Source organism: Diadema antillarum, unplaced genomic scaffold (assembly GCF_040938485.1).
Source record: "Diadema antillarum isolate AM-2024a unplaced genomic scaffold, OU_Dant_1.0 seq00000173_RagTag, whole genome shotgun sequence".
Classification (NCBI taxonomy): Eukaryota; Metazoa; Echinodermata; class Echinoidea; order Diadematoida; family Diadematidae; genus Diadema; species Diadema antillarum.
In genome coordinates, this window is record NW_027271242.1 from 959,857 (window position 1) to 982,570 (window position 22,714).

Sequence of the window (22,714 nt, forward strand, 5' to 3'; positions counted from 1 at the left end):
AATCTTATTATATTTTGTTAGGATATAATTATATTCCACTGCTTGAAACGCAGTGAAGGGGGGGGGGGGGGTCATAAAGCTGTTCGTAAAGATACGAACGACTTACGAGTGACTGATGATAAGTTCTTGTGCTGAATTATGGAAATTCTGATAAGTATAGCACATCAGAACTGATCACCAGTCGCTCGTAAGTTGTTCGTAACTGTACAAACAGATTTATTAAACGCCCCCCCCCCCCCCCGTAACACAATAATGTGATACTAGAAAGCTTTAATGTCATGCTGAGTTAAGTAACCAAGTCAGTGGTACTTCATATTTTATGCAGTGTTTCAAAGTGACAGATTATGAGAACGACTGCTGTATTGTTTCGTTTAGGGAAAGAATCAGGTTGTGAGCTTGAACGGAAACAGAACCTGAATTTTAAGAGATTGTCATGGTTTTGTTTGTTTACTTGTTCGTTCGTTTGTTTGGTTGTTCGTTTGTTTTTGCTTTTTAGAAAGTGAACTACTGACAATAGCGTACAAATATTCGTATTTAAGGTTTAAAGGGATGTGGAATTGGATTATGTAAAGCTAAAAGCCGCGTTTACACATGTTCACGGCAACCACGGCAGTCACATTTCAGGCCATCACGGACAAAATGGGACGGATGGAAACAACGCTGTGAGACGAGATAGGCAAATGTGACAGGCCGTGATTGCCGTGGATGCCGTGTCACATTCTTAAACTGTTAAAAAAAAATTGCCACGGCAGTCCCGGTGCTAATGAGGAATTTTGTATGCCTTGATAAAATGGGATGAATGCAATGAAACACGACGGCACGTAATAGACCCTAACAAAACTTGGAGGCGGTCCGCAGCGGGACGGGACGGAAAATATTGATAGTCTATAGCCTGATCAGACGCCGTGACAACAGCGTGTGATAGCTATAGAAGTTCGCCGGGGCGAGGACTGGAACGATCCGAACAAGACTTAGAATGCGAAGGTGGGGGGGGGGGGGGAACAGGAGAATGTCTCAACTGCATATACTAGTATACCCACAGCGCACTGCATCTCAGGCAAATACAACGTGGCCGCCAGGAACATGGTGTAAACGTAGCTTTAGAGTCTGTAGAATCCACATTTATATCTATAGGCATAACTAAAACTTGATTTCTCGTGACTCTGACACACTTTGACAGACTTTGACAGATTTCTGTGCACAACATGTACATGTAATATTCAATTCCACACACATACACACACACACAAAAGATCTTCGACCTCCTAGACCATTCTCCCGCCCATCATTCTCTCTCTGCATCTTTTTCTGTTGTTATTTTGTTCCACCTATGGGGATGTATTCTATGTTCGGCAATAATAGTGCGTTTCATCGTGTTTTGTTTTGTTTTGTTTTATTTCATTTTTAGATTTAGATCGGAAAAGCAATATAGACGGGAGGTAAAATTCTTCAAGCAACTATACAGTTTCAATTTTTAGTTTGACATCGTTCTTATATTTTGATGTTCGTTGCACCTGTAAGGTTCTTGTAATGCGAAAGTTAAATAAGATTCGCTATTATACAAATGATGCACAGGATAGAGTGCGTTAGTGTAGGCGTATGCACTCGAGGGTATTTACAAGTGAAACATAGAGTGCACTACATTGTAAATACCCGAGAGTGAGCTACGCCTACACTAACGCCACGAAATAATCCTGTGCATCATTTGTTTTATAAAATGGGTCGAAAATTCGAAAACTAACATCATTTTTCAGCGTTTTTCACGTACCTTTGTGGGTCAAGACGTCCGAAGATGTTCGTCCCAAACTTTTACGCACGTCGCACTCGCGGAAGTCCCGCACATACAGTATAAGTATAATGGGGGGTTGGGTTTCCGGACACCCACATGAAAACTTACTTATTTTACATAGAATATGCACCCTTTACCTTAAAGACTTGATATAGACTCCTCATATAGGCCTACTAGACAACATACTCTGAAAACGGCGTGAGAATTAACCTGCTAAATCGTTGGATTTGCTCTTCAAAGTGACTCCATGTACGCGTCCGGTCCCAAAACGCTTGGTCTACTGTACTGTACAAAGTGTACGTATAGTATACGTACGTACGCCACATATTATGTTATGCACAAGGGAAGACAGGCCGGCCGGCCGGCAGCCCGAACTAGAAGTTGTTTACAGGATTGACAGCGCGTACGCGTATGCATGCAATTCATCAAAGGAGCCGCCGCGCGCACAGACGATCGGCAATCTACCATAGGATTACAGGCAGTGCAGTTGTACTGAAGTAAAGGAAGGAGGTGTGTCTCATTTCAGCGCTTCCTATTGGCTACATTCTTGAACCCATTTTATAAAATATTCTCGAAAATTCCCTCTGCCGTATTGATATTCGTTAATGTGAAAAATAAATACGATTCATTAATCCGAAACCGCACGAATTTTGTGATTCTAAGGGTGCATTTATCGGGATATTAAATTAATTACGTTACTCTGAAAACGAATAACACAACTTGTTCCTTTTAATTTCTGGGATTAACAAAACATCAGAAAGCAGAGCTTATTCAATTTTCGGATTTTAAGTCTGGCATTGGGGGTTAGTAGTTCGGAAAATAAGTATGGAAAATCTTTGAGGCAAGAAAATAATTTGAATTCCTATTATGGCATCGTTATTTCCTTTGCCTTATGTTCATTATTCCGAAAGAAGAATAAGGTTCGTAAATCCGATGGTTCTTTTTGCTGAACCCGCAAAACACGCAAATTTGATATGCCTTATGTAATGTGTTAATCCAAAATTGTATTAGGGCTCGTTAATACCATTTGTGGCATTATTCCGAAGGTTCGTAAATGTGAGAATGAATTATGTGCATGGTATGAAACTTATGTCATTTTTGGCTAAAAGAAAATTAAAAACGCCGAATCTTTTCCTGTGACGGGAATATATGGGTTTATTTCTGAACGTGACATCGTTTACTTCTTTGCACGATATTCATCATTCCGGGAAAAAAAAAAATATTCAGATGGTTCATTCATCCGAAAATGGAAAAAAAGGTGGGTCGTTTATCTGTAAAGAAATTATCATATTCGTGGTAAGAAACTTCGTTTTCGTATCAGCTATATAACGTCCGAAATTTCGAAACTTATATAAAAAAGAAAAGCGAACCTTCAGCATAATAACAAACTTTAGCTAATCGTAACAGTTTTTTTTTTTTTTATCAATCGAGCAGTGTGGAATAACAAATCCGACATTTGTTTTAGCATGGTATTGAGCAGAATGTTACTGCTATTCACTTCCAAAAGTAAAAGCAATTATCTGACATTTATTCTGGCATCTTCTGGAGCCGAATGTGATTGCTATTTACTTTCGAAAGTAAAGCAAATATCCGACATTTATTTAATCACCATACGGAATTGAATATTACTCTGATTCATTTCCGAACGTCAAAGGAAACATTCGACATTTAGTTTAGCATCTTCCGGAGCTGAATGTTATTGCTATTTACTTTCGAACATAAAAGCAAACATCAGAAATTTATTTTATCATCATACAGAGTTGAATATCATTATTATTCATTTCTGAACGTCAAAGCAAACATTCGACAATTATTTCACCATCTTCCGGAGCCGAATGAAAGGCAAAATCAATTATCTGACATTAATTTAAGCACCGTACGGAGCTGACTCTTTCCGTTGTTAATTTCCCAAAGCATAAGCAAACATCGGACATTTATTTTAGTATCATACGGAGTCGAATATTACCGTTATTCATTTCCAAAATTAAGAGTAAACATCTGACATCTATTTTAGCATCTTACGGAGCCGATTGTTACCGCTGTTCATTTTCGAAAGTAAAGGCAAACATCCGACTTTTTTGGTGGCCCGATCGTACCAAAATCTTCATTTCTGAAATTTCGGTGGCCCGACGCGCGTTTTTGGTGGCCCCGTAAGTGTCGAGCCTTGACTAATGTCATCGAAAAGTAAACCAGAATGCAACTTCTCGCTTGTGAATTATTGCTTGTGAATAATCGCAAAACTTTGGCAAAACTTTTGGAATACCAATCCTGTTCATGACGCTTGGAAACTGCGAGTCGTGAGAATTTTGCGAACTCGTGCAATGTTACTCTGTAGCGTATGCGAGCATGTGGAGTCGCAATCGTTTAACTGTCTGAAGTGCGCGATTTCTCTCACTCGTTTTTGCCACGCGATTTATTTTAACTTGCAAGAACGATGTGGAATTCTGGCGTCCACCGTGAATTGTGCACTTGCCGGCGCAAATTGTTCTTTTCAAAGGTGAAGCCGTGCGCGGAAAGCACGTGGTTGGGATAATTCTTGCGTTCCTAAAGCGGAGAGGAACGCCATGAATGCGACTTGTGAGCAAGCCCGTTCTGTTGCGTCCAAGGAACGCCCTCATTAGGCCGATGAATAGAGGGATTAAACCCCCCATTCTGCACGCAGGAGGAATAGGGACGTCCCCTAACAAAAGGAGGAACGCGAGCGTTCCCCACGCGGCCGAACGCTCGCTATATTAAATCTGTCACGCCTTACATGGTAGTACATTGTATGTCGAGCATAAATATTTGCATGCTTTTTTACTTTCACACTAGTTTCTGGTATTGCAAAATACGCAATAATTTCCACATTGTGAAAATTTTCACCTTTACACTTATGCCAAAGCGTGATCCATGAATGGGCATTACTGCTGTAGTCAAAAGTGTTATCTCACCTCTTGTGCCACTAATTCAGGTGGTCTATCAAACAGTGGTCGCCCACGACCCGGAGGGAATTCTGGGTACGTTGACCTCAATCTTCCTGGCCTTTCTTGGACTGCAGGTGAGTTGGATCATCTGAATGCCTTTCAAAAACAGGGAATGAACATATCGAGTGGTGCATAACATTCAGGGTGAAGGCTGACTGTCCCCACTTTCATGAGTTGTACATATTGTGCAGTGCGGGTCAGCCTGGTTCCTGCATGTAGAAAGCATAAAATAAGTCAGTACAATTATTCTAAGGATGTTGTATGATGTACATATTTACCTGTTCTTTAATAGTGAGGTTGTGCATCCTGCAAGCAAAACTAGCCCCTCCATAGATCAGGTAACACACACAAAAAAAACACCCAGCTGATGGTGATTATGGTAGGGACTGTGATGATGATGATAATAATAATGATAATAATAACAATAATAATACTTTATATTTGTAATGCGCTTTATAATACAGTGTTTCTAAGTGCAAATTATAGATGATGCTAATGATGATTTTGATGATGTGGTAGTGATGATGTGCTGCTGGTGGTAATAGTAGTGATGGTGAAAGTGATTGTCACTGGTGATACTGGGTGATGATGATTGTGATGATAATGGTGGTGGTGATGATTTTGATGATTGTGGTAGTGGGGATTTTACTGGTGGTGGTGATAAATTTGTTGTTGGTGGTAGGGATTTTGTTGGTAGTAGTGACATTGATGGTGATTTGATGACGTGATATTGGTGTTGATGATTTTGATGATTGCGGTGATGGGGATTTTATTGTTGGTGGTGACAAATTTGTTGTTGTTGGTGGTGATAAATTCGTTGTTGGTGATGGGACCTTTGATGGAGTTGGTAATTATTTCAATGATGGTGGTAGGATTTTGTTGTTTGTGGTGGTGGTAATTTGATGATATGATATTGGAGGTGGGGATTTGATGATGTGATATTGGAGGTGGGGATTTCGATGATCGTGATTGTGATGGTGCACTAAGTAGTGAAGGGATGATTGTGGTAGTACCCGTGTAAAGAAATTGGCAGCAACCATTTTACATAGGACAGTTATTCCCTGACATTACACTCAATTGAATTATTTTGTGAGGACCACTGGTGGTGACCCAACATTTGCTCCTGTGACAATTGCTCTGATCTTATTTTCTCCAAGGACTTAGGGGTAGGGTTATGGTTGTGATAAGATTTTAAATTTAGTTTGATGTCAGAATTAGGATTAGGATTAGGGTTAGGGTTTTGTTTGTGGGTAGAATTTACGTTTGGCTTTTGATAATGTGCAGATATTTCATGGGAGCAAATAATACAGTTTCTGCAAGCAAATGGAAACTGTTTTACCTTTAAAAAAAAAGAAAAAATATTACTACCATGACGGCATGCGAATCAGGGAACAAGAGAGTAAAAGAGCCAGTACAACCTTGAATGTAACCCAACCCATAAAAACGCCTGCAATAGTTCCTTTGAAAGGGAGAGATACATTTTATTGGTACCCAAGAATGGTTGGAAAAACAATAATTGGCCTGAACTTTTGAAACCACATTACCCAAATGTTCATCATATTTTGCAGTCGCATTGATGATCTCTATATGTGCTGATGTATTCACGCAAAAAGAGTTTTTGGGGTGTTTTTTCAAATGGCAATTGATCAGACTTTTTTGTGAGTTGTTAATTTCATGATTTATGGTTTTCTCATCATGGTGATAAGTTCTGCAACAACAACAAAACATAACATAAACGTAAAGGGAAAAGTGATTTCTCAAGCAGAACATTCTTGAAACATTGCTTGAAATGAGTAATAAGAAAGTACTACTTTTCTAGGGATTTGAGTAGGGGACCCGTTAGCTTGGCATTGGGGCTCGACTACTTGTAATCACTTGACATTGTAACATCGATCTGTTGGCCTGGGACAGTGCGTGTGGGACAGAGCTTTCTTTTCATTTATTGTTACATTTATTGTTCTGTTTACGATCAAAAGCCTACTTGCAAAATTCCAAAAGTACAACCACGACACAAATTTTGGCATGTTGAAATTATACTGATGATCTTCAAAGTAGTCCTTGTTTAAACAACAACATGAATGGAGCCCCACCCAACCTTCACACCAATCATAAAGGGGCCTGAAGTTGAGGATGCAAATGTAATCAGTAGTGTAAACCTAAGGCTGCCTTCATAAAAGTCTTCTTCATCCAGCACTGATCTTTTGGCCAGTCTTGGAGTGGTCTACGTACAATTTGTAGATGCAGTGCATGTGGTATTACAGTAGTCTTCAGGTAGTGTCGGGCAGAGCGTTTTTGGCTCACCTTTGCCAAAGGCTCAAGTGAGCTATTGCAATCACTCATCTGTCATGCGTTGTCCGTCGTATGTCATGCAAGCAATATTTGTCTATTTTTCAATTTTTCCATCTTCTTCTTGAAAACCCCATGATTGATTTTCACCAAACTTCGCATGTAGCATCCCTAGTGGTTTACGTATGATCTCAATTTGTTCAAATGGGCACCATTTTGAAAAAAAAGGAAGAAAATAAAAAATGTACAAGTGCATATGTTTAAAACCAGAAATATTCTGATTAAATACGGTAGTGAATGCATTTTCAAGGTTGGTAGATCCGGGCGTTGGGTGGGGATTGAATCCGACAGGGGGAATTTGTACATATTTGGCTCTCTTTTTTCTTTAAACTGTATCGTCAAATTTTCTAAATACAGTGTACTTGGCAAGTATTTTCTCCAGTGTGATGGAATATGCAAATAGATATCATGCCTCATTGAAGCCCTAATAGCTGCCCCACCCCCCCCCTCCGCCCCCAAGTTTGCATTGTTCTCAGGTTGTAGTCTGCAAGAGTGTTTCGAACTTGCAATACTCAGGTGAGGATGAGACCCCCATGTCTCTTGTTTTTTTTTGTCAATGAAATATGAAAGACAAAAATTGAAGAATTATCAGGCATCAACAGAATGGCATAAAAAAAAACCAACAACCAAACACAGACGGAATGCAGACAAACAACTCCCCCTAAAAATAACAAAATCTCAAACAACATACAACCAACCCTCAAGACCTCGTATGAAGCTGGAATATGCAAATAGATATCATGCCTCATTGAAGCCCTAATAGCTGCCCCACCCCCTCCGCCCCCAAGTTTGCATTGTTCTCAGGTTGTAGTCTGCAAGAGTGTTTCGAACTTGCAATACTCAGGTGAGGATGAGACCCCCATGTCTCTTGTTTTTTTTTGTCAATGAAATATGAAAGACAAAAATTGAAGAATTATCAGGCATCAACAGAATGGCATAAAAAAACAACAACAACCAAACACAGACGGAATGCAGACAAACAACTCCCCCTAAAAATAACAAAAACTCAAACAACATACAACCAACCCTCAAGACCTCCTATGAAGCTGCTCAGATTGAAAATCTTAAGGACAGTTTCAGGATAAACACCAGTTGATTGTGCATTCTCAATTTCTATAGCTGAATTGGATTGAATCTGACGATCTCAGACTGGGAGGGCATTGCGGTGCTGTGGAGCATTCTGTGGTTTCTTGAATATCAGCACTCGTGTTCAACTCCTGCTTCTTTTGTGTTCTTCTGAGGACTAGGCGTGTCGCTCACAATGTAACACTTGACCCAAGAGTGGAATGCAATAGGTCCCTGGCGATCAAACAGTAGAAATGATAATGATAGGGCAGCAGTGGGATCAGGGGGCCTGTAGGCTGATAGCTTGTTTCGACTCTCTTGTAATCTTGCAGTCTGTGCTGTGACATATTGACGCAGAAGCCCCTTCGTAAAACAACACAAGAATGCTGAAATGAGATCGTTGTGTTGAAATATTTCTACGCTTGAACAAAAGAAAAGGAACTGCCAGAAACTCAGACATGCAATCATACCCCTGCAATGGACCTCTCTCATTTTCTGATGAGATCTCGTGTGAATTTGTTGGTGTAGTATGCAAGTATTTTCAGGTATCATTCCTTGGAAAATGGTTTGACAGTGTCAAATAGCATTTATGTAACTTATGCAAACTTTGCAAGAATTTCAGCTTTGCAAAAACTACTGTAAAACCAGAAACTTTTGTGTGCACAAATCTTGCAAGGAGCCAAGATTTGTGAAAGTTAATGGATGTAGAAGTTTTTGTCTTCACAGTGCATTGAATGCAGTCACAAATTCGCACAAGTTTCATACCGCGAAAAAAAAAACGTGGGCTCAAATTCATGAAAGCTTCATGCCGGGGAAAAAAGGCCATTGGCTCAAATTCGTGAAAGTTTCATGTTGCGAATATCTCAGCTTTACACTTCATAGTACCATGATTGTATGTGCCACTTCATTCTAATTGTCTTTTCTATCTCAACCTTTTTGGTGTTCAGCATTCTGTTTGGAAGGAAATTCACAACTGAGTTCATGTGGCCCAGAAGTCTTCAATATTAAATGCTCCCAGATTAGTCTGTGAAATACTGTTGTTGGTTTTATTTGTCTTACTTACAATCTATTACGTGCCGGGGGGGGGGGGGGGGGGGGGGGGGGGGTGGGGGGGGGGGACAGAAGTGAAAGAGCTTTTGGGTATGTTTTGTTTTGGAAAGAAATAACACTTGTCCTACTATTAAGAAATTACAGAGAACAAACTTTGTTGATGACTCTCCATACTAATAAACGTATGCAGGATGTGATAGCTGTATGGGAATGTGAGTTATAAATTGTTGGAATAAATTGATGATCCAGTTTGTATTGTTTTATTTTCAGATGGTAAAAAAAAACAACAATATTTTTCCTTATTGAAGAAAATATTTTATACATATGTGAGCAAATCATATCCGTGATATGTCTTGTACCCCATTTTCATGAAGAGGTTTGCAATTATTGTAAGTTGCTGCAGTAATTGCAGTTACTGTACCTCGGCAACAGAATAGATACTGACAAGTGATTGGCTTTCTCCAGATGGAAATATATCACAGGTGTTTTGAATGAAGGATCACCTGTGAAATGATGCAACAATCAAAAGGTTTGAGCCCCTTCTCTTGTAAAATCACCCCTGGATGCCTTGCCTGGTAACTCTCCCACGTTACGAGCTTATATAAAATTTCATCGCTCGTCATTTTTTGACAGCTATAGTGAGCAGACGTGCCTGGATCCAGGGTCACAAAGCAATGCCCCGCAGACAGGGAGAGAGAGAGATTGGTCATTGGGTGTCCCTGGTGATAGCCACAAGATCAAAGAAAAGCTAAAAAAAGTACCAAAGTCACGACTTCTGCGAATTCCAAAATTCATTAAAAAGTCATTCAAAACAACACATCTGTCAGGAGGCAAAATAAACAAAAAAAAAAGAAAAAGAAGAGGGAAAAAAAACGGAAGAAAACTACACTCCTTTGAAAGTGTTTCTATCACAGACAGACCAAAAATACCGAAGCTTTGATTGTGAGAGGGCTTTTCGTCACCCAAGTGCATGTCGGTATTGTAGCATGTGGCTCCTTCATGGTTTTTCGTGCACAAAGGATGTGTCCATGCTCAAAAAAAGAAAGAAAAAAAAGAAGAAATCTATGGTGATGCACTTTGCACAGATCATGCTACTAGAGTGTGACGACAAAGGGGAGTGCATGCCTAAAGCGATGAAATGTGTATTTTGTTTTTCCCTCCTTTGGTATTGTCCTCACTGGCTTGTCTCATTTACAGGGTTTGCCGTTGGAATTCTGTTATGGACCTTTTGTGTATAAGCAGTTGTGTGTAACAAGGTACAATAGATGATAACGTGCAGGGAGATGTAACTGTGCACTTGGGTATTAACTCCTCTTTTGTGTGCATGGAGCCTTCAAAATTTGCAGTACATTGGTTTGTGCAAAATTGCAAAAGAATTCAAGCAAACATGTCATTGACTAGTTGTGTGCCTTACATATTTGCTAGTGGCCCAGTAAACCACAAAAATGGTTTTCAGCCCACCTCCCTCCCCCCTGCGGCCTTCGGGTTGTTGTTGATATTGTTGTTTCTTTGTAGTGTGTGTGCCCGTGTGTGCGCGTGGGAACAAGTTACATGTTACCAGCAACCCTGGCCAAAAAAAAATTATTAAAAGCGTTTTTTTCAAAAGTACAAAAACTGTAACATCTAAGTGGAACAAGCTAATCCCAGGTAAAAGTTTAATTAGAGCAGAAAATGATAATGATAATGAGTACACGTTGGTGATGGATGGGGACAAAGTTTTAATGAAAAAATGTCTATACATGTAGAAGGGGGACTGCAGTAAAAAGAATCTGTTGATTGAGCTGTTTCTCAAGTGTCTTTGTAAATGTATGTGTGCATGTGTCACTGTATGCATCATTTCTGTGTGTATGTATGTTTGTGAATCTCTGTTTTAATCTTTCAAACAGTGACCTCTAGGTACTGGAACACCTCTTTGTACACGTGTGAACCACTGTTTTCCTTCAGAGCTGTTGAAATCTGGAAGTCGGGAGGGATTCACATAAAAACGGACTTAGCATCGACCAGATTAACTTAATTTTGTTGTTTCTTGCAGAAATTGTTGCAGTCCTTGGTATGAAAGCCCAAATTTTAGAGTAGCAAAGTTTTGTAGTTTCATTACAAGTTTGTTACATGTAGCTGTTGGGGGTCACAGTAAGGTATTAGGAACGGGTTAAACTTTTTTTTTTTTGTGATGTACTCTAGCTTAGTGTTTAATGATATCTTACTCGTTATTCTGCTTGATTCTGCTCCGTTTTGCTGTGATTTTGAGAGACAGATTTTTCGCTTTAGTTGACTCTCTGTAAAGGCTTATGTAGCATGTAGGACTTGCATCGGCAACTGCTTCTGTTCCGCTATGGCAGTCATTCGGGTAGAAATTTTTGTTGGTCTGTAATGTGCGTGCAATAGCCCTTAGACATGTTGAAAAGGTCAATGAAAACCAACGACTGTAACTTTGCTGATGTAGGCGTACAGTAGGTGTGTTGATGTGATATCTTATTGTTATTAAATGGGATTCTTCATGTGATTGGCATTTTTTAAACTCTATTCAGTGAGCTACACCCTCTCATACATCTGCATTATGTTCTCTTCCCATTGTTGTGGAAAGGAAGAAACTCAACATGTCTTTTTTTTTTAATGGTTTTGTTGTGATGTCAGCTGGCTGTCTTTCAAGTGTTGAAGAATCAACCCATTGAGCCTCAGAAGCCATGTTTCTGTGGTGGATGCTGTGCGTTTGAAGGGGGCGGGGGTTGTGGGTCTTTTTATGTACAGGATAGTACTACTTATATATATGTACTAAAGTATTTCACTTCGTAGAATGAAAAGCTCTCCTGTATTTGAGGTCTATTCTGGATCATTGCCACCATTGTTTGTTTAAAAAGCAAAAGTTACCTGATGATGTTTCTTGCAAAATGATCAGATATTACCAAGTACCTTAATGGAGATGAATGAGGTTTTGATGGGGGTTTTTTCTTGAGAGATTGATGATAATCTTACGGAATATCTTCATGTTTACATGGTGTATTTGTTTTCCTGTTTGTTTTTTTATACTTTCATTATGTTCTACTTTAAGTGATAATTATTTTACACTGTAAAACCCCTTAGAATTGCATGCTCTTTGACATCTTATAGAGCGGTTTCTGAATATCTCGCAAAACGTTAAAAGCTAAATCCTCGTCTCCACCAGAACTTCACACACCCTTTAAGTGATACCTGATTAAAGCGGAGAGTACTGTACTCCCTGTTGTGTTAATGCTTCTCTCCCAAAACACTGAAAGAGCTCAAACAGTTCTTTTACTACTCAAGGACAGCATGTTTAAGTAATGATATCCCCTATTTTTGTATTTTTTTTCTTTGTTTGTTTCTTTTTCTCTTTTAGGCCGGCAAGATTTTCCATTCATTCTCGTACCCGAGAGATAGAATCCTCAGATTCTTTAGCTGGTGCATCGTAACGGTAAGTTGCAACCAACATTTGCTCCAAAAAAAGCAGCAGAAGAAGAAACACAAGTGTCATAATGAGTATATACACATACTTTTATTATTAAAGAATCTGTAGATATGAGCTTTTAATAGTTATTTGCTCACATCACCTTCATTGTTTTTCTTTGATTTTATATTTTAGGTATCCAATATGTATTTTTTTTGTATTATGGTAAAGGATATAGTGACAGTGATATGGGAAGGAGGGCAATTTTAATTTCAATCTTATATAATTCAAACAGTCTCATTTCATGGAGGTTTGCTAGCGTGATGCATGTAATTGTCATTGGATGTATGCACAGTGCTGTCTTAGTTTATTATCTTAAGTCCCTTGTCTAGACACAAGTGTACCAGTATTCACAATCTTGGAATTCTATTATTCTTTAGTATGTGCTGTGCTGCGCAAATTTACTGAACTCATGTCTTTTGTTTTGTCTTCAAGTTTTTGTTTTTTCTTTGCTTATCATTTCTCATCTTCAGGGTCTAATTGCTGGTGCTTTGTGCAACTTCTCCAAAGAAGATGGAGTGATACCTGTGAACAAGAATCTGTGGTATATTTTTTTTACAAGAATTGTGAATTTGTGCTGTGCCATCAGAAAACTGGTAGAGAAACAGTTTTTGCAGACTAGCGCTTAAAACCATTGATTTTGACTGATGTTCCAGATGAAGTAATGCCCAGTACGTAATTGTAGTGAACATTGTACTTTGAACGACACACGATGCAGAAAACTGCTTTTTCCTCCCTATTTGAGCACAGTTATCAATTACAGTTACTGTCGACTTTTGCTCTGGTTTGATATTTGATGGCAGTCCATGAGTGATTTGACACTAGCCGGCATTAAAATGTACAGTATACGCCATATATTTAGGGCGTCTAAATTTTTGCGAATCCCAGCTTCCTGATGATTTCGCGAGTGGTTAAATTCGCAAATTCTGGAGTCCTATGCCAAATGGAGAAATGTATACTCCTACGTCACATTCATAGCTTGATCATAGTCAATATTTTCGTGTGTCTTTAATTTCGCAAATAGCACCTGACTCGCGAAATTCACGAAAATAAAAAAAAACCTTGCGAACTATTCACCGTATACAGTATGTTTTATGCTAGAGTTTATTTGCCATTCCAGTCCAGATGTAGAACAAAAAGACTTCATATTCAGTCAGCGACTGGATGATGTTTGATATACTGTCACATCGTATTGGTTTTCCACCCAGATAGTGATTGCCTTCCTGTGTTACCCTCTGATCCACAGGAGTCTAATAGTGCTTATTTCGTGCCATATGCATAAATAATTGCACATACTTGTGCTATCCTTTTTTTATGCCTCCGCCACGAAGTGGTGCCGGAGGCATTATGTTTTCGGGTTGTCCGTCCGTCCGTCCGTCCTTCCGTCCGTCCGTCCGTCCGTCCGTCCGTCCTTCCGTCCGTCCGTAATGAATTTTGTGGACAGGGTAACTACCAAAACCTTTTGAGGTATCCTAATGAAACTTGGCATGTATGTGTATTAGGGGGTGAAGTTGTGCCTATCAACTTTTGGGTGCACATGCTCAAGGTCAAAGGTCAAAAGGTCAAGGTCAAATGCTTAAAATTTTACTATTTCCCCCATATCTATGCAATGCCTGAAGATATTTTCTTGAAACCTAGTGTATACATGTACTACCTAATTAAGATTCTCTGGTGAAAGTTTGGGGTCATGAGGTCAAAAGGTCAAAGGTCAAAAGGTCAAATAAAATGTTAAAATTTCACTTTTTTCTCTGTATCTTGGAAATTGTTCAAGGTATCTTCATGGAACATAGTATATATGCTGGTCTACTGACTGGCAGTGGTTATCTAGGGAATTTAGGGTTCATGGGGTCAAAGGTCAGGGGTCAAAGGTCAAGGGCAATACTTCAAAATCTTACTATTTTTCTTATATTTGCAATGCCAGCAGGATATTTTTTTTTTAAACTTGATGTATGCATGTCTAACCCAATAGAGATTCTCTGGGATTTTTTTTTTTGCCAAGAAGGTCAAAGGTCAAAAGGTCAAAGATCAAGTGAAAGTGCTGAACTTACTTTTTTCTCCATATCTCGGAAGTGGCTCAAGTTATCTTGAAACTTAGTACATGCTGAATTTATGTATGTTCTGCCTGACAGTGCTTCTCTTATAAATCAAAGGCCAGATGAAAATGATAACAATTTACTGTTCAATACAGAAATTGCGCTTTTTCTCCATACCTTGAAAATTACTCAGTGCATAAACTTATGAAATGGTCAAAGTCAAGTTAAAGTTCTTAAATCCCCAAATACATGATCTCCTATTCATCCAATTAAACATAGGTTAAGGAAGGTAAACATTCAATAGATTTGTGACAAACATGTTATTTTAATATTTTGCCAATTTTGTGAAAATGTAATCACACATTGTCCACATGTACTATAGACCTATTAGGAGAATCATGCAGTATGGCGGAGGCATACCAGTCGCCATAGCGACATTTCTAGTTCATTCATTGATTCATTCATTTTTTTTTTCATTTCCAACAGAAACCTATAAATATATTACAGAAATTGAATACATAGATTTCATCCTAATACAAAGTAAAGGATACGTTTACACACAAAAAAAATTAAGTATACAGAAATGTTGGAAATGGGGACGAATGCTAAAAATGCTTTTGCTTGAATCCTTATGCACAAAAATGAGCAATTGCTTGCAAGCAAAATCTTTTGTTAGCTAGCACAAGCAATTGCTTGCTGCTTGCATGCAAACCCTCCAAAATCAAGGATTTTCTTCAATGATCATCTTTTCAAGAACCAAAAGTGAGAGAGCTAAGTTAATGCTATGAATTGGTGCATTAGTGACTGAAGTTTGTTCATAGCGGATCCAAGGGAACGTGCCCCCTGGGAGCTAGGGGGTGGGGGGTTGAAATTAGGGCGTAAATTGTACAATTTCATCCTCTTCTTGAGAAGGCATTGTCATATTTTCACCAAACTTGGCAGGTATTATCGCTTGGGTAAGGTATGTGTGTGTTGTTGGGTGGGGGGGGGGGGGGGGGGGGTGAGACAGACTATACCCCCAAAATCAAGGAATCTTTCCAAATCTTCTCTCTAAGCGTATAAAGTGATAAGCTAATGTAGTGCAGAGTGTAGTTTAGATAAGTTACAACTGGTAGTTGCAAGGTTGTTTGTGGCAGAGTGGGGGATGAGCAGGGGGAAGGGGAGGGGGAGGGAGAGGGGGAGGGAGGAAGACCAAAGTGCCCTCACAGCTGCCTCACCCCCAAATTTGCAGTGTTCACAGGAAGCATGGAAGGTAAACTTATCTGCCGTTGTGTACATAAACTGATGAAGAGTCTATTTTTGCTCATCAGTTGTTATGTTCTGCTTGAGCTGAGATCAATTACATGATGACAAATGCTGCCCACATTCAAACCTGTATTCTATGCAGCTGTGATCAATTGTGACCCGCGACAACGGTTTCAGGCAAAAGTCGGGCATTTTGAAAATTCATTTTTTCACTGAATCACATTGCCCATTTCCTAAGCTTTGCATTGATATAAAACACTTGTATACTTCGGCACCATAAGTGGGCATGGAAAGCGAAATAAAATGCACTTTTTAAGTTCTTAGCCTGACAAAATTGTGAGAAAACGGGCTTTGAAGATTCACCTCTTACTCAAAGACAATGTCCGAGCGGCGATGCGAGGTGAGAATCACCCATCCGTACGATGGTGCCAATCGATGTTAACCCTAAAAAGACTGGGGGGGGGGGCCTAAAAGGCCCCCCCTCGACATTTCGCGCGATTACTCAGCAACATGCAATGCTCTCGCCGCGATGCTCTATGACTTTTTCCTTTCAAGTTTCCCGCACATTTTGACACCAAATTTGTGACGCCCGGGGGTACGGTTCTGAAGTTACATAACTTTTTGTACATGCACGTGAGACCGAAAATGGCTCAAAAATGTGATTTTGTGTACAAAGTCAATACAAATTGAGTTTTATCACATGGTTCATATAAATATGCTTATTTTTACTCTCAATGGCTAAAATCAATTTGTTTTAGTAGTATTATGCTTCAAAAAGGGTCTGCCAAAAATTTTGCTGAAAAAAACAACAAAAACAAAAGGTCGAAAAAACAAAGAAATACATAAGAAATTCATAAAACAATAAAATAAATAAGAAATTAATTTTGATACTGAATTTTTTTTCAAGTACATTTGCTAAGAATGCCACAAAGAATATCTAGACCAAAAATGAGCACTTTTGGAGCTTTATTTACTGATTTAGATCAAAAAGTCTGATTTCTTGCATAAATTAGCATAATTAATCAAAATAAAATAAAAGAAGACTATCTTGGAAAATTGGAATATATGATCTTGTAGATTACATCGCACACTACCATTGTGCAAATTTCCGTGGCGATCGCGCGATCCACGGCCGAGATCTTAAGGGGGGGCCCTTTAGGCCCCCCCCCCGTCTTTCGAGCTACCAAAATAGCCCAGTCTTTTTAGGGTTAAGCTCCGCCTCTAGCAACCACATCGCCTTCTGATTGGCTCACTGAGAGAGTCAAATTTTGCGGGCACCCTTCCTACGAGCTCAGCGTATGGAGCCGAAAAACAATGCGGTTCGCTCGGGTTTGTTTTACCAGTACGTCTTTCAAGATGGCGGATACGATAATTGCACGTATAGTGTACAAGTGTATGGTGCACGCATTACGCAATGGCGTCCACACGTCATGACCAAGTGCATGTAACAGGAGCGGATGGCGAATCCACACATTTACAAATCGCGTTTTCATCGTTGATTTGTCTTTATCATTGGCGACCCTTTTGAAGGCAGAAAAATGCTAGTGCTGGCAAGGATCACGCTTCCTGTTTGTTTTGCTTTTACAAGCTGTGCATATGTTGCCTTGTTCGGTGGTGTTGATTATATCCAATCAAACAAACAAACAAACACGTACGACTCGTTAGTTTGGTGTGATCTTGATGTGTAGTATTTGAATATAACTGGTTAACCGGTCATGTGACCTCTCCTCTCCTCTCATCATCCTTCCCTTGAGTCAGTCTGCTGTCATAATTTTTACTACATGTACAAGTAGACTATTTTTTTTTCTTTTCACACGATTATGTCGTGCTACATTATTTTTGTGTCACTTCTGTTGTCGAACATTGCGGTAGAATAGTTTGGATAGAAAGCCAAGCGAAGAGCACGCACTTCAGAGCGAGCGTATAAACCACTACGAGTATACCAAGAACAGTGGAGCATGTAATCATGCACGCGTGCACAAAGCATTCCCAAAACGCTGCAACTGGTGTCTCCGAAAGCCGAATTATGTAAATGTGTGCGACGCACCAGCCAATCGCATGCGAGACCCTGGGCCGTAGCAATGCTGGGGATATTGGCGCGGCGTTCGAAAGAAGCTCGAAACTGACGAGTGCGATCCAACATAGGGTGCTTAAAATTCCATTTTCGATAGGAAAAACGTAGTCTTATGCTATGAAATTTAGTGTGGATGTAGAAAACATCTAAGATTCGATTTATGCAAAAAACCCAAATCGACAAAAATAATGGTAAAGATCTTTGTACCCTGCCTAGGAGGGAATTTGCTCTTGCGTCTTTTGCCTGAAACCGTTGTCGCGGGTCACAATTCCAGTCATGTGGAATCAAAATTGTGCCAAATATAGAAATTTTGACAATCACAGCATTTATGACTGTGGCCTTGTCAAGTGAGGTATGTCTGTTCTCTCTTGTTTTACCTCACAAGCTATGAACTATGTATAAAAGGTTTTATGTTGTGGCAGTTTCACTCTGTTAATGAATGGAATTTAATGAAAAGAGACGAATTAAAAAAAAAAAAAGAATAGAATGGTACAGTGTTTATTCCTCCACACCATTAAGGGCGCCAAAGGCGTTATTTTTATAGCATGTTACCCTTCCATCAGTTCTTCCCACAATTTTTTCAGAATGGTTTGAGAAGAATCATTTTGTGGATTTTCCTTTTTTCTTTCTTCTTTCTTTCTTTCTTTTTGTTTTGCCCATGGATTCAGTGTGAGATATAGACATGCTGATTAAATCTCAAATACGGTACTCAGACAAAATAGCACAAAACACAATGATTCCGGAAATTAGATTTAATTCCTGTCTTCCAAAGTCTGATAATATATGGTAGTGGTAGAGGGAACAAAACAAACACGCAGACACATACATGCATGCACACATACACGCAGTTATTTTTGCCTATGCCATGGATTCAGTGTGAGATATAGACATGCTGATTAGATCATGGGCAAAATCTCTAGTTGTTGTACAATCAGGTTGTAAGGTCCCAAGAAGCAGTCACTTTCATGAGTAGATATAAGATGTTGGGTTAGAGGTCAGCAAAATATGTGGGTTTAAAGCACATTTTTATTAATGATACATTTTCTTTAAAAAGGTCAAGTCTTCCTTGTTCCTTACTTGACCTTGTTCAAATATGCGAGGAATGTTCAATGGAGCTTCACAATATTTGCTGTAGAAGTTTGGTTTCTTTCAAAGCGCAAGAGTGAAAACTTGCCTACAGAGTTTTCTCACTGTGGAAATAGAAAAAAAAATGGGTGCTTCTGCCTTCAAACCTTTTTTTCTTTTTCTTTTTCTTTTTTTTTTTGATGCATACAGGTCAGTATCCTTTGTCCTGACAACAGGCAGCATGGCATATCTTCTTCTCTCTCTCTTCTACTACCTGATTGATGTCCAGCACTGGTGGACAGGTGCGCCGTTCTTCTTCGTAGGTGAGTGAGGCTTTCCAGTAGGCAGCCAGCCGAAGTGGAGAAAGGCCATGACATGAAAGACTGGTCTGCCACACGTTGCCTCGGCAACCATTCTCGTTTCCATGATTTCTAAATGACCAAAATCGTGCCTGTTGTCTTGCTGTGTGGAAAGAGGCAGTTTATGTGTATGTGGTTTTTATATGATTCGGCACACTGTACCCCGGGGTACCATTGTAACCAGGGGTACAGCGTTGTGTAGCGCCATCTCATGTCCATTATCATACAGTTATGCAATGTTGTCATGGCGACTGTTTTCTCATCATCATTGCCGGCACAAACTGGCACGCGATAACGATCCCAATGCTGATTATGTTGTATATAATCACAAACAAGAAAACATTTTTGTGCCTAATGATAATAAAAATTATTTTTACACATTTTATGGTAACCCAGGGTACAGCGCTGAAAAAAGAAACAAAAATGCAACAAAATGGCCGATTTTCATTTGGTACCCCAGGGTACCAAATATTGCATCATATTCATATTTTCATTCCACCTGGTAGTTACGTGGGGCTTTCCCATAGGCAAAAGGTGCCAAGTTAAAATCTGTGGCTAATTGTGGCATTTTTCAGGTTTTTTTTTTGGGGGGGGGAGGGAATTCAAGTTCCCCCACCCCACCCCCTGATGACCCTTATCAATGACCCAGTCAATGCAATATTTTAAAATCTCCGCATACATTTTGCACATGACCTGAGCAGTTTTCATGGGTTGTTGGTTATTAAATATATTTCGCATGGCACTCAAGTGTGTGTGGAGTACAACAAAAACTGGTTTGATTCGAAACAGGAATACTTTGTGAACTGATGGTATCTTGTACCTGTCACATCTTTGTGTCTGTGTGTGTGTGTGTATATATGTTTTTTTTTAAATATTTTTTATTTGTGTATGAATGAAAAACATGTGTGAATGTATAAAGGTGAGAAGTGAAATAGCAAGTTGGAGCCAAAGGAAAGCAGAGAAAAGAGAGAGAAAAAAAAACCACTTGGAAATATCACTGCTACTTCTTCTCCTACCAGGCATGAATTCCATTGCGGCGTACTGCGGGTCAGAGGTTATGGCATCCTACTTCCCGTTCACGTGGGACCCTGTCTATGGCACACACGCAGAGCTGCTGGCCATGGACGTCCTGGCCACTTCCCTCTGGGTTCTCATCACTTACTACATGTACACCATCAAATTCTTCGTCAAGGTCTGATGAGGTCAGATGTTGCCGTAGCAATGCCACCTTGGGAGAGCCGAAACTATGAAGAGTTCCTAATATGGACGTCATGATCCCCGTCCGTGGCTACTCATGCCCATGCACTTGCACACAGTCATGTGCATGCCCAATGAACAACAACGACAGCAATATTGCATTCTTGTCCAGATGTGCTTCTATGGACTGTTACTGTAAAAGGGGAAACCAGGACAAAAATGAAAAGCATGCGAATCTTGTTGCTGCTTGAATGTTAAACTCTACTGATGTTTTGATTCCGCAGAATTAAAAGCGCACAAACTTCATCTGTAATACACAGTGCAGCACGCACAATTACTGACGTGAAAATGTCCATTTTAAAAGTACCTCCATAAAAATGTGTAAACAGTTTTAACATTTTACCTCCTTGTGTTGAGGTCTACTGATTTCCACAGGAGTTCCATGTTCATGTTTACGAGCTCACTGCAGCGTGTTGTATGCATGATTGTTTTTCACATGACTGGCATTCAGTCATTGTCTGTGCCTTGTTATTCTTTGCAAATTGAAAGGCAAGGCGAATCTGTGTGATTTTTATCGCTTGAGAAATTCCCCAGGATGAAAGGAAAATTTTTACAGTTTTCCGGTTCCCTGCTTGCTCATCGTTAAATCTTTGTCCTAACTGTTGGAAAAAAACAAACAAAAACAAAATAAAAAAGAATGAAAACAGATATATTTGCCACAGGAGGATTTCTAATTCTATTCCTCATTGTAGGTGCACTGTATAACACAGAGTCTCTTTGTCTCTGACTTGCAGATGGTGCCAACACACGTGTCTCAGGCAACAGATTATGTCACAATCCTAATTTCAAGGACGTGAAAAGGGTACATAGGGAACAATGGAAGATTTCCACCTCAATTATTGTACATAAAATTCCACTTACTACAAAAATGCTTATAATAATAATGCATGTTGATATTAATTTGAATGATTAAGACATGTACTTTGCTGATGACAGTACCCCCCCCCCCCCCCCCCCCCCCGATAAAAAAAGTACTTCAGCTATCATGATGGAGCAGGAGACACAAACACAAAGGAAATGAGGTTCTCGGGCAGGTGTCTATGGGAAATGCGCGTTGTAGCAAACTCAATGAATTTGGAAGAAGAAAGCACTGTAAGAAATACAAAGGCACTGTGATTTTTAAGGGACCCAAAGCCCAGGTAAGATTGGGTGAAAGTGGTAATATGAGTGGAGCACTTCAGTGAAAGTTTGGGGAAAATCTGGCAGTGTGATCCAAAGTTTTTCATTTTTAATGTTTCAGTGCCATCATCGCTGTTAAAAAGAGACTACTACACTTCACCATGTCATTATGGACAGCTAAGTAAAGAAAATGAAAAGAAAAATTCAACATATTTTTCACTTGTGTAGCATAATGAAAGTACACTTGACTTTCCCCTTTCAGGACGTAGGGGAATGACATTACCCTTTACTGATGTCAATAACAAGTCTGTGGAATGTGTAGTTTTCATGAAAAATAAGATTGACTCCAGATTCTCTGTATACATAGTATTTTCTTTGTGATGTTGTCTAAAATAATGTCATGAAGTCTTGTATTCTCCTTATCCAGCTATGACAGCACTAAAACTTTCAAAATTCATAACTTTTGAACAGTTTGTGTGATTGTCCTCAAATGTTCACTGATGTGTTCTCCTAAGATTGCTGCTCATATCACTCAATTCACATTTATATTTGGCCTTTGGTTTCCTTTAAAGAGTTCCCTGCCTTTATGAAACAGAGATATCAGTTGCAACTGCGTGTTGCAATCAAATAGGCAGTTATCACCTCACAAGTCTTCTGCTGATTTGAATTCTTGTTTTTTTTTTTTTTTTATCTTTGCAATAAAAAAAGACTATTTCTATGTCAAGCAAACCAACCAGTGACTGCCTTAAGGGTTAAAGGGGTAATAGTTGCTAATTTATCAACCGAGAGCTTGGTTTTGGTCTTGTTATTTTAGTGTGCAAAGCAGTATGAGACTTTTAAGGGGTGATGACATCATTCCTGCATCTAATTTGTGTTTGTGATCGTG

The 22,714-nt window shown here is 39.4% G+C and overlaps 1 protein-coding gene across 1 annotated transcript in view; it reads left to right on the plus strand.

Moving 5' to 3' along the window:
• Positions 1-21,010, plus strand: part of LOC139728334 (heparan-alpha-glucosaminide N-acetyltransferase-like) — a 79,902-nt gene extending 58,892 nt beyond the window's left edge. Inside the window, exons 14-18 of the mRNA XM_071639279.1 lie at positions 4,740-4,826; positions 12,569-12,643; positions 13,150-13,220; positions 19,304-19,416; positions 20,472-21,010. Of these exons, the coding sequence (XP_071495380.1) occupies positions 4,740-4,826; positions 12,569-12,643; positions 13,150-13,220; positions 19,304-19,416; positions 20,472-20,650 (525 nt within the window). The 3' untranslated portion in view covers positions 20,651-21,010. The remainder of the gene's footprint in view (positions 1-4,739; positions 4,827-12,568; positions 12,644-13,149; positions 13,221-19,303; positions 19,417-20,471) is intronic.
• The last annotated feature ends 1,704 nt before the right edge of the window (positions 21,011-22,714 follow it).